The sequence below is a fragment of the Oncorhynchus mykiss genome, chromosome 10, assembly GCF_013265735.2.
Source record: "Oncorhynchus mykiss isolate Arlee chromosome 10, USDA_OmykA_1.1, whole genome shotgun sequence".
NCBI lineage: Eukaryota > Metazoa > Chordata > Actinopteri > Salmoniformes > Salmonidae > Oncorhynchus > Oncorhynchus mykiss.
This window is the reverse complement of record NC_048574.1, coordinates 34,602,989-34,619,646: the sequence shown is the minus strand read 5'-3', so window position 1 is coordinate 34,619,646 and position 16,658 is coordinate 34,602,989. Positions and strand designations below refer to the sequence as shown.

The 16,658-nt window shown below is 41.6% G+C and overlaps 1 protein-coding gene across 1 annotated transcript; it reads right to left on the bottom strand.

The window, feature by feature from the left end:
• Positions 1–676: 676 nt before the first annotated feature.
• Positions 677–9,579, bottom strand: slc25a14 (solute carrier family 25 member 14). Its single transcript, XM_021618183.2, has 9 exons — positions 9,413–9,579; positions 8,735–8,833; positions 8,079–8,217; positions 6,668–6,762; positions 3,589–3,674; positions 3,337–3,432; positions 3,009–3,133; positions 2,629–2,842; positions 677–2,050 (listed from the first exon to the last, which is right to left on the bottom strand). Exons 2-9 carry the CDS (start codon positions 8,796–8,798, stop codon positions 2,009–2,011), a joined length of 861 nt encoding a protein of 286 aa, XP_021473858.1. The 5' UTR covers positions 8,799–8,833; positions 9,413–9,579; the 3' UTR covers positions 677–2,008.
• Between the last annotated feature and the right edge of the window lie 7,079 nt (positions 9,580–16,658).

Here is a 16,658-nt window from a genome sequence, read left to right as displayed (position 1 = left end):
GGGTGAATTTTGGCCCATTCCTCCTGACAGAGCTGGTGTAACTGAGTTAGGTTTGTAGGCCTCCTAACTCACACACGCTTTCTCACTTCTGCCCACAAATTCTCTAAAGGATTGAGGTCAGGGCTTTGTCATGGCCACTCCAATACCTTGACTTTCTTGTCCTCAAGTCATTTTGCCAAAACTTTGGAAGTATGCTTGGGGTCATTGTCTGTTTGGAAGACCCATTTGCGACCAAGCTTTAACTTTAGAAATTGCTTGCAAGGATGAACCAGATTTGTGGAGGTCTACAATTATTTTTCTGAGATTTTGGCTGATTTATTTGGATTTTCCTATGATGTCAAGCAAAGAGGCAGAGTTTGAAGGTAGGCCTTGAAAGGCCTTGAAAGACATCCACAGGTACACCTCCAATTGACTCAAATGATGTCAATTAGCCTATCAGAAGCTTCTAAAGCCATGACATAATTTTCTGGAATTGTCCAAGCTGTTTAAAGACACAGTCAACTTAGTGTATGTAAACTTCTGACCCACTGGAATTGTGATAGTGAATTATAAAGTGAAATAATCTGTCTGTAAACAATTGTTGGAAAGATGACTTGTGTCATGCACAAAGTAGATGTCCTAACCGACTTGCCAAAACTATAGTTTGTTAACAAGAAATTTGTGGAGTGGTTGAAAAACGAGTTTTCATGACTCCAACCTGAGTGTATGTACTTCCAACTTCAACTGTATATGAACTGTATCTCAGCAAAATCTTTGAAATTGTTGCCTGTTGTGTTAATATTTTTGTTCAGTATACTTTCATGGGAATCACCATGACAACCAAGCAGGTCCCAGAAAGTGTTTCCATTCCTGTGCATGTTTAGTGTTCCAGACAACAGCAGACACCTCTACTTCACACAAAAGGGTTGTGGTGAAATGTACAGAAAGCAAAGTCACTCTCCGGGTACCCAATAATGGCTTTGGTTCAACATTGGACTAAATTCCCATCACATCTTACTAAACATACATATAGTCTCCCCACATAAAAAAAAATACTAGTTTACTATAGAATACTGCAGTACTTACTATAGAATTATGTAGTAAACTATAGTATACGATACTACACTGCAGTGTACCTTAATCATTTGTAATACTTAATATAGAATATTTTAGTATAATGTAAAATACTATAGTAAATACTACAGTATACTATAGACCACAAAAACACTGCACTAAGTATTACAGTAATGTCAGCAAAACTACAGTAAAGGCAGCAAAAACACTACAATGTATTTTAACCATAGTATAGTATTTTTTCATGTGGGTCACCGTTGTCCTGAGTACCTCTAACAGACTAAACAACACCTACTGTGACCTTTACTTACCCAGGTAAGTCATTGAGAATAAATTGTCTGACAATAACAACCCAGTTAACATGCCATGCATCGCATCCTCTTCTAGCTAGCCCTGCCCAAAACATTGAAGACATTATTTAAACGTCAGATCAGACAGGCAAAACCCCAATCCTATACATTTAACAGCCAAGGTCTTTTCTTGCACATCCCATGCAGTATAGAGATGTGTTTAAAAAACTAGTCAGACACAATCAGAGGCCTATTCCACATCCCTAAAAAAGCTCAAGTAGATCTCCAGTTACCGTTCCACCTAGGATAGTCCTCCTCCTTTTCCCACAAGCTCACTTTAAAATGGTAGCAAGCTGGCAGTCAGCGTACCTAGCTAATACCTTATGGTCCAAACGGGCTTCCGTCCTCAGCTACAATCCTAAGCTTTAGCTGCCAGGAGTGGCATCAAGGATGGTTGATGAGTATGAGGAAGTATTAAAAAAAAAAAAAAAACATTAAAAGTTGTATAAAAAAATTATAAATATTATTATATTTAACTCAGATGAGCATGCACATACAGATTGTGTGACGAGGGAGGGATTGTGAATGAAATGAAGACAAAGGGCTGGGGTGTTTCCCTCGCTCTGATACACTCTGGTCCGACGGAGTGTCCACTCACTGTTCAACTATAAGGGGAGTTTCTTCAGCTGCTCAAACGTGATGAAGAACTAAAGAGCTCTAGTTAAGGACAATACGTGGCGGCAGCCCTGGAGCACAATCATGACATTGTCTGTGCCCATACACAAATCACAAATACTTATAAGACTTAACTAAATAAAATGTACGTTTTGTATGGTATTACACAATATCACTGTAAATATAACAAGGTTCCTCCTTGCATATTTTGCTTCACTGTAAGAATTTGGCACCCTCTACTGGTAGCCAAGGAGAAAGGGGACAGGAGTGCCATAACACAAGCTGTACACCTGACAACAGTTCTCCGTTCCACTCTGCTGTTCTCTCTGAACCTCTGAGCAACAATAGGGTGATAGAATTAGAACATGCTCCAGTTCCCAAAGGGAGATTAGCTCAAAAACAAACTGACAACTTGTCCTGCAATGCTGAAGTCCACCTACTTTTACCAGGCATGGTTCTTGGATGTCTAAAATACTCAATATGAACTGATGCAAAACTGAACTGACCTAATAGAATGCAGAGAAACAGAGTTCAGATGACTCCGTTATTTGGATAATAGTGCTGGCAACACAGTGGGTTTGAACTTTGATTCCAGTGATGGAAAGGATACAATGATGTTCCATGGCCCCAGACGCAGCCAGTTGGGCCAGAAGCCCTTGTAGAGGGCAAAGAATCCTTCGTTCTTCCAGGTCTGCATTAATCCGTCCAGCGTGCCTTTATACATGGGGTTCCCAGACAGCACTCGCTGGTTCATCATACGCGTCCGCACCACATCCACTGGGTTGGAGGCTAGAGCCCCCGCCAGGCCACACGTAAAACTGGAACTGCAGGCAGAGAAACCGATGTGGGAGAAGCCAGAGGTTCAGGTGTATAATATGCACACTCACTGTTAGGTTTTCGATTATCTTTCTCAGAGAATATGACGGTACATTAGGAATAACAAAAATGATATATTTATATGCATTTTACAATATTAATGTCTAAACTCACATAAAGTGTGTGAGTATGGTGTCTCCCATAGTGCCAGACTTGATGAGGTGCTTCTTAGTGATGTCATAGACAGGAAGCTCCACTCCCACTACGATGGCTGCCCGCTGAGCTGTAGGGATGACGCCCTGAGGATGACAACAGTATAAATACAACAACCCGACAGTACCAGTCACTCAACGGTCTTCAGACGGCCAAAAATAAATAAACTCACTGGTCACAATCTTACAAAACAACAAAGCTCTTCCATGAAAATAAAAAACACAAAAAAATCTTGATGACAGATCAGAGCCACTGTTTGATAGTTTGTGACCGAGGGGGCACCACTCACCCTCCACAGGCCACGGGTTCCCTCTGTCTGGTAGATGTTTATGAAGTTGGACATCATGCTGCCTTGTAAAAGACTGCCCTGGGCCTGCATGCGGATCTGAACACAATAAAGAAAATCAGGGCCTGCGTTCAGCAGGGCAAAACGTTGTGAGACGTTCAGATTACGAGATGCCTCAAACATGCCTCTCTATTTATGACATTACTATCTGCAATGTCCAGTATCTAGATCTTTCTGCTATCTACACGTTTTCACCTTGACAACATCAGTGGGGTTGGCCAGAGAGGAGGACAGGACTCCAGACACCACTCCACAGAACACATTGATCACCATAGTCTCATCTGTCAGGGAAAAGAACGGACAGCCAGTTACTCCTCCACATCAAACACACACAAAGACAGAGAGAAATTCTAGAGGTAGGTGCAACGTAAAACAAGTGGCTATAATTCTGAACAAGAGACTTTCAAATGATCATTTAGAGGGGAACATGAAATCTAAAAGGTCGACAAACATGCAGTAATCAACTCCAGACAGAAAGTCATGAGAATTAGAAAGCATACAGAGCCATTAACCTATTCATTACAGCATAATAAGTCAAAGAATGACTACTAACTAGAACCCTCTGCAATTTGGATTTGTCACCATTCAAAACATAGTACTGTAATATTGTTATTGTATTGAAATTGCACCCTGCCCCTCTTACAGCACACAGTTTGAAATGGAATGGGGACTATGATTTATTTATTAGTGATTATGACAGTTTGGGTTAAGACAAGAAACAATTATCATTATAAGTCACCAGGTAAACAAAACAAATCTACAGTGGAAGTAAGTGAGACAGAGGAGAAGGAAAGACATGATGGATTAAGTTTAGATCAATAGTTACAGTGAAACCTTGATCAATGTGACCAAGAGTTAGTGTGGTCCTGGTGCCGTTCATTATGGCAGGAGAACGGGCGCTGGATCCCCCCGCCCAACCACCACACCAGGCAAACCACAGCCTGTACCAAAAATAAGCATTCAAAACACATCCGCACAACCTGGCAGAGTGAGGCATACAGAGTGAAGAAGCACAACAGCAGCAGAGGAGAAGTCTTCTCTTCACAACACAATCACAAATAACACAGTCCCCATTCCAGTGATTCATTTGAGCCGGATCCTGCCGGAACAGGATCCGGCACCTCTCCGTTTTAGACTATTTCTTTCCAGAACTTATTTGGCCGAATCCAGTACCTCCCGTGGCATGAAAAATAATTGTCACTTTTTGCAATATAAAAATTAAAATAAAAATGTTCAAAGAATAACTGCTGTCTGTTCAGAAAGAAATGAAGTAATTCAGAATAGCCTACTACACAATGAGAAGCCCTAGAATTCTGCCACATAGGACCAATAGCTTCTTTAAAAAAAATATTGCCTAGCTGTCTGTCGATTGTGTGTAGCCTAATAACAAGGCATAGCCTAATCAGGAACGCATGGCAAATCTGACAGTGAATAGCATGCATACAAATAAGGGCTTTCCAAAAACATTTCATATACAATTGCGGAATAACACAGGTTGGAAAGTAAATGGCTCCTGCTGAACAGAGAAGACTAATCTGTCTGCTGTAGACTACCAAAACATCTGATCAACTTCCAAATAGTGTTTTACAAAGTAGTATAACAGACACAGGGTTTAGGCTTTTGGCACGAACACATTGGCCATCACCGGCAAGTGAGCTGCACATCATTGGGTGAGCATGGAAAGCATTTTTAGGACTATAATTTCCTCCTCATATTGTAGCCTACAATATGTGTATCTCCACATGCCTAGGCTATTGATGGGTTCAAGACAAGGTTGTTTTTGTTGATCTCAGATTCTCAGTTTGTCAGTGTCGAAGTAGCCTGTTATTTCCATCATTTGTGCAGTATTAAAAAAACATCGTCCAGTCACGTAACATGACGTAGAACTGCATGACACGTGTTTATAAAAAGGCCACATTTTTCCCAGACAACAACAAAAAACACCCATGTGTGAAACTTATGGAAGTGCCTTTACTCTACTGCTCTATGCCAATATGCAAATGCAATTATACTCAGAGCTCCCTCTCGTGCTCACTTTTTGTTCCGGCACCTCCCAATTTACAAATGAAGCACTGCCCCACTCCCTACTAACCCCAATCCTTAAGTCTCAGATAAATCAGTGTGTCAAGCTCTCTACTAACGAGGTAATCTCTTCTCAAACTCCATTTGGTTCCGTTTGTCTACTGCAGGTTCAAATAATCCTGTAATTGTTTGTGCAGTAAATACTCAGTCTCTCAGTAGAGATTGCTTCCTGTGATATGGGAATACATGTTGGCGCCGGTTAATGTAATGCAAAACTATTAATAGACAACTGATGAGATTTGTTCCCTGTTGCAACGGAGGCTCCCAGTCTCCTGTTTATATTGGGCATTAGTGACGGCAGTTAGGCACTCTCGGTCTGTGTTTTCAGACATCTGCGTCAATGCAGGTTGTCCAGACAGGTATTTAACATGTTTTCCCAAACTGTTATTTTTGCTGATGACAGTATGAGAAAACGCCCTATAAGCTCTACTGGAAAGCCTAGAGACATAACAAAAAACACTGATCTTCAGAAGAAGCAACGCAATGGCCCATTTCAAAATTACAGGCTTTATTTAAACCCCTGTTGATTGTTTGTGTGTGCAAATTAACAGTATGGTGAAGTCACAAGTACTGACTGCTGTCCCCTCTACCCTTTCAGGTTGGCCAGCTAACCTCTTCCCTCCAAACTCCCACTCCACACAATGGCTGTAAAAGGGTGACTTTATTGTCCTGCCCTGGTATGACTGTTGTTAAGGTCAGTCCGTCACATGAATTTGGCTGGGACATGCAGTTCAGTACTCATACAAAAGGGTCGCCAGATTTCATGTGCATGTCGGAGATCCTTGACATTATAAACAACTGAAGTTAAATAATTCTGAGGGCAAAAGTAGATGCCACAAGATACGACCAAACCTCACGTGTGACCCACAACCACCACCCCACACAGTCACTCTCTCATTACTACTGACTTCTTGTCATTGATGATGCTTCCAGATTTATGCCCGGTTTTTATACAACATGCTAAAAGTCTATACAGTTGTAGAAGGCACCAGGCAAACAGAAGAGAGTACCTTATTACAAAATCATGCCATTGCCTATGACAGCACTAATGTATGCAATGCATTGTTGCTTACATCAGCTGTCAGGTGTCATAGATGGATGTTTAGGGCAAAAATAATAATTTAAAAAAATGAAAGAGCAAACAGAGAAAATGATGCGAGATAGAAAGCAGTAGGGAGTCATTGAAACCCACCTTCCGGATGGGTCACAAATAACCTCTTGAGTGTGTTGTAGGTCCCGATCTTGATGGTCCCATAGGAGGCTTGCCTCAGGAGAGCTGGGGAGATCCTGCACAGAGAAAGACAGGAGTCATTTCGGGGAGTGTCAATTTTATGAACAAGTGAAGAGCTTTTTGCCTAACGTTCACACCCCATTACTTTTCCATCAGGACTGTCAAGACGTTGGCAGACATTTGTATTTTGCCTGGGAAGCTTGGTTCCCTGCAACTCTCTCGTAAATAGAGTTAACGACTATTGCTGTTATCACATTGGTCACTCCGATCTCAGATTGTTTCTAGACTAACAGGTATTTCAAAGGCTGTCCCCTGATCAAAACCACAGCCAAGAAGAGCGTTTCCCCCCCAGGGAAAGCACCTGCCCACTTTCCTTGTAAAAAGTCACGCTCTCACATACAAGACCAGACTCCATTTCAGTAGCTCAGACGTCAATAGTTGAAAATGAGAGAAGGTTCTATTAGAGTGGCTTGAAGTTAATGGATAGTGGAGCAGGTTTATATGATAATGATCTAACTAAGAAGAAAAATATTATGTTCAATTGCGTGTTCTACAATGGTAGAAATGAGTCTCTTGGACACAGTGTATGCTTGCAAATTAAACATTTGTTGAAAAGTGCACCCCTTAGATTTCGATTTTCATATCGTCCTTCTCTCATACCGGGATATACGGTATTACCGGCTTAGTACACAAGGGGACATTAGGAAATGTAGCTGGCTATATTCTTTCTATTATAAACATTAGAAATATGATTGCCATGCATTGTTTATTGCAAAAAAATACATTGCTTTTTCACTGTAAGCTAATTTAGGCCTATGTACGAGGATGCCAGCCAAATAGACCTTCTGTTGTCATCTGATGAAAACGAAGCTATTTTCTGCCGAATGTGTTACACTAATACGTTTTCTGTGAAGAAAAACAACATTTGCACATCCCTGATCATGCTACTGTTTTTTTTAAAACATTAAATAAAAATAAAAAACACGCCCCGTCAATACACAGCTGGACTCACCAGCTCCCGCTTTCTCACGTTATGCTATTTACATACAAACACGTGACTGTCAACTGTTCTGGGGAACCACGTCAAGCTTCATAATGTAAAATAATGTGACAGGTAAAATGAAGATTGCGATTTGATTTATGTCCTAAAGTACTGCACAAGTTGATTGCAGCTATTTACTTAAAACGAAGCTACAAATATTAAATCTATTGACAAAATTTGCCCCGGGCAAAAGGGAAACCCTTAATGTCAATCCCTGCCCGAACGGGAATATGTTCTACCATAGCACACCATATCAAATACTGTAATATGTTGTTTTTTCCCCCCATGTGTATAGGCTAACATGTGTAAACCATATTATTTTTTGGTCACCCAGAGTACAGTGCCTTGATGCCCTCCTCCTTGCCGATCTTAAACAGGGCGTGGAACATGCCCCGGTAGCGCACCTCCATGTACTGTGACTGGCCCTGCACCTGCAGCCGCGTCTTAGTCAGGTCTATGGGGAACGTACCTGGGGGGAGAACAACCAACAACATCATGACAACATTGTTTAGTTCAGAGATCACTGGTAGTATTTAAATTAAATGACAAAGTGACCCCTCAGTATATAAGATCTGGTAATAGTATCTCACTGCAATGAGGTGGACTAACAATGCAGTGAATGCAATGCAAATCAATGTGATTGCTTTCAGCAAGTAGGTGTTGCATTGTTTAGCTTTTTTCTAAGGAGGTGTAATATAATTTATGTTAGTTTATCTAAGAGGTTACACAAGTAAATATAGAATTGCTCGGGGTTGCACACAATTGCGTCTCTGTAGATCTACTCCAATGGAGCACCATCATTAATAATTGTATGTAGCATCCATAATACAGGGCCATCGCCATCAGTCAAGAAGAAACACTGCTGCAAATCTGAGTGCTTCTCAATGCAGCTAAACATGGGTCTTAAATGTGTGTGGGAATAGAATAATGAAAAAAATGCATGATTAAAATAAATTAGTCTGAACAGGTTTTGGTGCATCACGTACCGAATTCTGCGACAATCGAAGCCATCCCTCCGTAGATGAACGGTTTCCAGTTCAGGTTGGCCATTTCGGTGGTGGCCGCTTCTACCTGATCGAGCCCCGCTAAAAACAACAGGCCGCCGAGATACATATAAATAAATTGTTGTAATCGTACATCATTTAACATTGTGCTACCTGATCTAATTACTCTACGAAATCTCATAAAATCAGCGTCACAGAATATTGCACCGGAAAGGATACCCTCTTGTCAAAGATTAATGAAAGAGCCATCGCAAATGTTGGGAATTTCTATTGGCTGCAATTTAAGTCAATCGAATTTTAAAGCATTTCAATTGGCTTTAGCTGCTACATTCCCCGCCCGCACCACTGAGTGTAATGTTTCCGTGAGTGACAGCAATGTCGTTCAGTATTTTCACCCCGAGATGACACAATGTCATGTTATTATCTGATTATTACGCGTGCACCAGTTAACACTTTAAAAATATAGAGGTGAGTCCCCGTCATCTGAAATGTCAGTCAACTCAACGGAATTTTGTGAAGCTGTTGGCCTGAGCCTGCCGGCAGCGCCGCATGTTAGCATTATTCAAACAAACAACCAGCTGGCTAGCTAGCTAACGTTAACAGTTCTATAAATAATGAGAAAACCCTCAACAAAGCGCAGAACCATATAATGACACCTACCTGTAATGTGAATAAAAGTCGTGCTCTGTTATTTTATTTTGGATCTCATATCTTCGACGTCAAGTGGGTTAACTCAATAAAAATAAAAACATCACAAAAGTTATCTGGCTACGTAGCTTTCCATTTATTGTGCGCTTGCGCCGAAACAGGAACTGAGGCACCGGAAGTTTCTTCTTTTCGGTGGGGTTTATCGGCAGTTGGCATCTAACGTTACGGTGCATTCCCGCCGCTTACTGTATTGGAGTGTGAGCCAGAGACAGGGAGAAACTAAATCCTACCTGCCAGCCCCGTTTCTCTTAAAAAAGGATCACAACTACAGGAGGTTGGTGGCACCTTAATTGGGGAGAACAGGCTCGTGGTAATGACTGGAGTAGAATTAGTGGAATTCCATTTGCTCCTTTCCAGCCATTTTTATGAGTTGTCTTCCTCTGCAGCCTCCACTGAATCTACTCAATATACTCTTTAAACTAATTTACTGTGTCCCCTTCTCCCTCATACTAGATCTCAGCCAATATCTTTTCCTCTCATATTGCCCACACTGTATACATGCTCCACTGTCTTTGTTTCCTGGCAATAATCACACTTTCCTGTTGGATGCTTTCCAATCACATTCAAAGTCTTATTCAACCGGCTGTGTCCCACACTTAATCTTGTAACAATAGCCTCCTTCCTCTCTTCTGCCCCTTCCTGACTTTCCTCTGTACTTGAAATAAATGCCTGCCCTTAGTATCTCTAGTCCATTGCTTCTGCCATCTCTGCACCATCACTGTCCATATCAAGCTTGTTGCCTCTGCCTTGCTCATTGAAACTACAACATCAACATACCCACTACTAAGTGCTTGTTTAGTCAGTACATCAACTTGCCACACCACATTCCTGCATTACAAATGCTGACCCAGTATGTCCTGCCCTTGGATCTTTTGACCTGTGTAAATTATCTGTGTAAATGGCCACAAAATCCTGATACACAGTATCCAGACGTCTATTCAACAAACCAGACGGATCAACACCCTCCCTATCTTTCCGTAGGCTCTCCAACACTTCTAGATTAACTACTGGAGGCGGGAGTAGCCATGGTGGATTTACCAGAATAGCTACAGTTGGACTAAACTCCCTTCCTTACAGTCTCATCTCCCTCGCCTGGGTACTACCCACCCACCCAAAGCTTGTGTTCTGTCCTCTCTCATGTTCCCAACATGCCTATAAAGGATGAGACACCCCATGTCACTGTAGGTTGACCCAATAATTAATTGCCAGTTACTGTATCATAATTCAAAGGCAAATCCCCCCATCTCAACATGTAGTGCAGACACTGGGGAGATCCAAAACACCCCACTACATATTCTGGGTCCTTTCCCCTGTATGACATCTAGCCTTTTCAATGAGGTCCGGGCTGCTGAACAATACACTATACTGCCATAGTCTATTACAGACAGTGATGGGAAAAGTACCCGATTATCATACTTGAGTAAAAGTAAAGATACCTTAATAGAACCTCTTAGGGATTCCTTCACCCCCATTCCCGCTCGGATCCCGTTAACAGGATTGATTTGACACCATCCAGTGAAATTGCAGCACGCCAACTTCAAAAACAGAAATACTCATAATGAGAATTCATTAAACATACAAGTGGTATGCATCAAAATGCAGCTTAACTTCTTGTTAATCCAGCCACAGTGTAAGATTTCAAAAAGGCTTTATGGCGAAAGCAGACCATGCGATTATCTGAGGACAGCACCCCGCATACAAACACATGAAAATCAGATTTCAACCAGGCAGGTGCTACACAAAAATCAGAAATAACGATATAATTCATGCCTTACCTTTGAAGATCTTCTTCTGTTGGCACTCCAAAATGTCCCAGAAACATCACAAGTGGTCCTTTTGTTCGATAAATTCCTTCATTATATCCGCAAAATGTCAATTTATTTGGTGCGTTTGATTCAGAAATACACGGTTCCAACTCGCCTACAAAGTATCTAATAAGTTACCTGTAAACTTGGTCCAAACATTTCAAACAACGTTCCTAATCCAAACGTATGTATCCTAAAACGTAAATAATCGATACAATTTAAGACGGGAAATACTGTGCTTAATATCGGACGAAAACAAAGTGAAGAGCGTTCCAGGTCGTGCGCTAAGAAGACTTGAGTCCCTTTGTGTGACACATGGAAAGAACAGGGCTACTTCTTCATTTCTCAAAGGAAAAACATCAACCAATTTCTAAAGACTGTTGACATCTAGTGGAAGCCATAGGAACTGCAAGCATATTTATATTAAAAAGAGCTTCCCATAGAAAACTAATGGAAAACACATTGAGCTCAAAATCGTTTTTCCCCTGGATGGATTGTGCTCGGGGTTTCGCCTGCCAAATCAGTTTCGCCTGCCAAATGTTATACTCACAGATATTATTCAAAAAGTTTTAGAAACTTCAGAGTGTTTTCTATCCAAATCTACTAATAATATGCATATCCTAGCTTCTGGGCCTGAGTAGAAGGTAGTTTACTTTGGGCACGCTTTTCATCAGGACGTGAAAATACTGCCCCCTAGCCCAAAGAGGGTTTAATAGAAAATTACTAAAGTAAAAGTGAAAGTCACCCAGTAAAATACTATTTGAGTAGAAATATGAAAAGTAAATGTAATTGCTAAAATATACTTACAGTTGAAGTCAGAAGTTTACATACACTTCGGTTGGAGTCATTAAAACTCGTTTTTCAACCACTCAACAAATTTCTTGTTAACAAACTATAGTTTTGGCAAGTCGGTTAGGACATCTACTTCATCATCTGAGTCAATTGGAGGTGTACCTGTGGATGTCGTTCAAAGCCTACCTTTAAATTCAGTGCCTCTTTGCTTGACATCATGTGAAAATCAAAATAAATCAGCCAAGACCTCAGAAAAAAAATGGTAGACCTCCACAAGTCTGGTTCATAGCTTGGGAGCAATATCCAAACGCCTGAAGGTACCACGTTCGTCTGTACAAACAATAGTACGCAACTATAAACACCATGGGACCACGCAGCCGTCATACCGATCAAGAAGGAGATGCGTTTTGTCTCCTAGAGAGAAAAGTGCAAATCAATCCCAGAACAACAGCAATTGACCTTGTGAAAATGCTGGAGGAAGTAGGTACAAAAGTATTTATATCCACAGTAAAATGAGTCCTATATCAATGCAACCTGAAAGGCCGCTCAGCAAGGAAGAAGCCACTGCTCCAAAATCGGCATAAAAAAGCCAGACTACGGTTTGCAACTGCACATGGTGACAAAGATCGTACTTTCCTCTGGTCTGATGAAACAAAAATATAACTTTTTGGCCATAATGACCATCATTATGTTTGGAGGAAAAAGGGGGAGGCTTGCAAGCCGAAGAATACCATCCCAACTGTGAAGCATGGGGGTGGAAGCATCATGTTGTGGTGGTGCTTTGCTGCAGGAGGGACTGGTGCACTTCACAATATGGATGACATCATGAAGAGGAAAATGATGTGGGTGTATTGAAGCAACATCTCAAGACATCAGTCAGGAAGTTAAAGCTTGGTCGCAAATGGGTCTTCCAAACAGACAATGACCCCAAGCATACTTCCAAAGTTGTGGCAAAATGGCTTAAGGACAACAAAGTCAGGTATTGGAGTGACCATCACAAAGCCCTGACCTCAATCCTATTGAACATTTGTGGGCAGAACTAAAAACGTGTGTGTGTGCAAGGAGGCCTACAAACCCGACTCAGTTACACCAGCTCTGTCAGGAGGAATGGGCCAAAATTCACCCAACTTATTGTGGGAAGCTTGTGAAAGGCTACCTGAAACAATTTGAAGGCAATGCTACCAAATACTAATTGAGTGTATGTAAACTTCTGACCCACTGAGAATGGGATGAAAGAAATAAAAGCTGAAATAAACAATTTTCTCTACTATTATTATGACATTTCACATTCTTAAAATAAAGTGGTGATCCTAACTGACCTAAGACAGGGAATTCTTACTAGGATTAAGTGTCAGGAATTCTGAAAAACTGAGTTTAAATGTACTTGGCTAAGGTGTATGTTAACTTCTGACTTCAACTGTATGTATTGAAAGTAAAAGTAAAATTATAAATAATTTCAAATTCTCTCTATTAAACAAACCAGATGGCACCATTTTCTTGTTTTTTTTTAGTTACAGATAACCAGGGGCACACTCCAACACAGGCATCATTTTCAAATGAAGCATTTGTGTTTAGTCCGCCAGATCAGAGGCAATAGGGATGACCAGGGATGTTCTCTTAATAAGTGCGTGAATTGAACCATTTTCTTGTCCTGCTAGCCATTCAAAATGTAACGAGTACTTTTGGGTGTAAAGGAAAATGTATGGAGTAAAAAGTACATTATTTTCTTTAAGAATGTAGTGAGGTACAAGTAAAAGTTGTCAAAAATATAAATAGTAAAGTAAAGTACAGATACCCGCCAAAACTACTTAAGTAGTACTTTAAATTATTTTTACTTAAGTACTTTACACCACTGATTACAGATTGTATCAATACAACATACATGGTCCTGAATGAGGAACGCCCAGCCCCCCACTCCTTCCCCGTCAGACAGTGCATCACATTTTGCACCTACTTACACTTTCTCACCACTCTCTCAATGTGTTCTGCCAGGTCAGCCTAGTGTCAAAGCACACTCCAAGGAACCTGAAGGCCCCCACCCTTTCCAAGTTTCTCCCATATAACCTCAAGTGTACCTCATCTCTCACTTTTCTCTTGGTAAAGAACACTATCTGAGTTTTCTCTACAGAGAACCTGAATCCCCGCATAATGCCCACCGCCCACCGCTCAATTGCTTCCTGTACCTTCCTGAATATGTATGGCACATTTCTTTCACTCTTCCATTAGGCCCCATCATCTGCACATAACGACCTCCCAATATCCGGCCGTACCCGAGAGTAAACATCATTGATCATGATTGAGAAGAACAGAGGACTAATCAAGCGCCTCTGCGGTGTATTGTTATCCACCAGGTAGCTGCCTGATAGAGACTTCTCTACCCTCACCTGGATAGACCTTCCAAACAGGAAATCCTTTATCCAGTTGTACATTCTTCCTCCTACCCCCATAATATCAAGCTTAATTAACAATCCCTCCTTCCACATCATACACCTTCTCCACATCAAAAAAGACAGCTACAACAGTCTCCTTGTTCACCTGAGCCTTCCTGACCTCTGCTTCTAAGCAGATCACTGGGTCCATAGTTCCCCTCCCCTTCCTGAACCCACTCTGATGTGGCGATACTAGCCCCCTGCTCTCCATGAAGTAAATTAGCCTCTCCGTAATGATCTGTTCCATAATCTTACATACATGTGATGTTAAAGCTATTGGCCGATAGCTTTGGTAACACTACTGCCTCCTTCCAGCTGCCTGGTAGTTTCCCCTCCTCCCACACTCTGTGTACAACACCAATGCCTTATCCAGGGCCTCAGCACTTAGATGGGTCACATCGGACTCCCGAGTGGTGAAGTGGTCCAAAGCATTGCATCGCAGTGCTAGCTGTGGCACTAGAGATTCTGGGTTCAAGTCCAGGCTCTGTCGCAGCCGGCCGCGACCGGGAGACCCATGGGGCGGCGCACAATTGGCCCAGCGTCATCCGGGTTAGGTCATCGCCCACTAGCGACTCCTGTGGCTGGCTGAGCACAGTGCACGCTGACACTTGGAAAAACGTTTTGGCATTCATCTCTGCCTTCTCTTCATCTGTTACAGCCACACTGGATAATCCCACTCCCTTCTCACCCCACTCATCCTATTAATCATCCCCCACACTTCTCCCACAGGTGTCGTCATTCCAATGGTGTCACAGAACCGACGCCAACATGACCTCTTTGCCTGAAGGATAGTTCTCCACACCAGGGCATGGGCCTGAAAATACTGAATCAGAATTCAGTACTCTAAATGCCCTGTTCCTATTCCTCACCATTTCCCCACACTCCTCTGTCCACCATGGGACTGCTTTCCTCCTCCTCCTCCTCCTCCTCCCTGAACTCTTAGGTATAGTATCAGTACCTGCCCCCACTAAAGCGTTTCTCACCCAGTTATTCATAATATCCACATCCCCACTCCTATCCACCCGAGCCATCACCTGCTCACTCAGCTCCTGAAACGGATCCCACTTTGCCCTTCCAAACACCCACCTGCCTACTCCAAATTCCCATCCCCCCCTCCCCACTTATCATGTAGCACTAGGTAAATATAAATCATATTGTGAGGGAAACCCACTAAGCATGTGACGTCAGGCCACTTCTTTGTTTTGGTCCTGCGTCTTTTGTTTGTTTGTCTTTTCCAGACTGGCCTTGGTTTCAATGTCCCCAGACCGGTCTATATTTGGCCCAAACATAGACGTTCAGATTTGGTCCAGACCGGCCTTGATTTAGCCCAAACATAGACTATATAATTGGTCAAAAAATCTAAACCAATCATAGATATAAATGTTTCACAAGTTATATGTTTTGGGGCGGAGTTTATTCAAATAATACCCTGCATGCATTGCAAGTGTTTGTTTTTACATTTACATTTTGGTCATTCAGCAAACGCTCTTATCCAGAGTGAATGTAATGTACTGTATCACAGTCATAGCAAGAAAGAATACATCTGTAACCATTACTCAGAATGTTATTGTTGTTGAAGTGGTCTGTTGGTTTATTCTGTATAATGTACTACTTTGAATGTTATTGCTATCAGTTTAAAAGCTTTTGAAAAAGCTAACGTAAGTGACAGATGAGAACAATAATAAATATTATGTTGCAATCGTCAGTTAGCTCCTCTTTCTTATTAACTGTTGAGTGTAGGGGGCAGTATTTTGATGTTTCAATGAAAAACGTACCCAAATGAAACTGCCTATTTCTCAGGCCCAGGAACTAGAATATGCATATAATTGTCAGATTAGGATAGAAAACACTCTAAAGTTTCCAAAACTGTCAAAATATTGTCTGTGAGTATAACAGAATTGATATTGCAGGCGAAAACCTGAGGAAAATCCAAAGAGGAAGTACCTCCTATTTTGAAAGCTCCCTGTTCCATTGCATTCCTTCCCTCCATTTAAAGGGATATCAACCAGATTCCTTTTCCTATGGCTTCCACATGGTGTGAACAGTCTTTAGACAGTTTCAGCCTTTTATTCTGAAAAATGAGCGAGAAATATCACATTGCGTCAGTGGATGGCTGGGTGCCAGCAGAGTTTTGCATGCGCGAGCAGCTTGGAGCAGATATTTTCTCTCTCT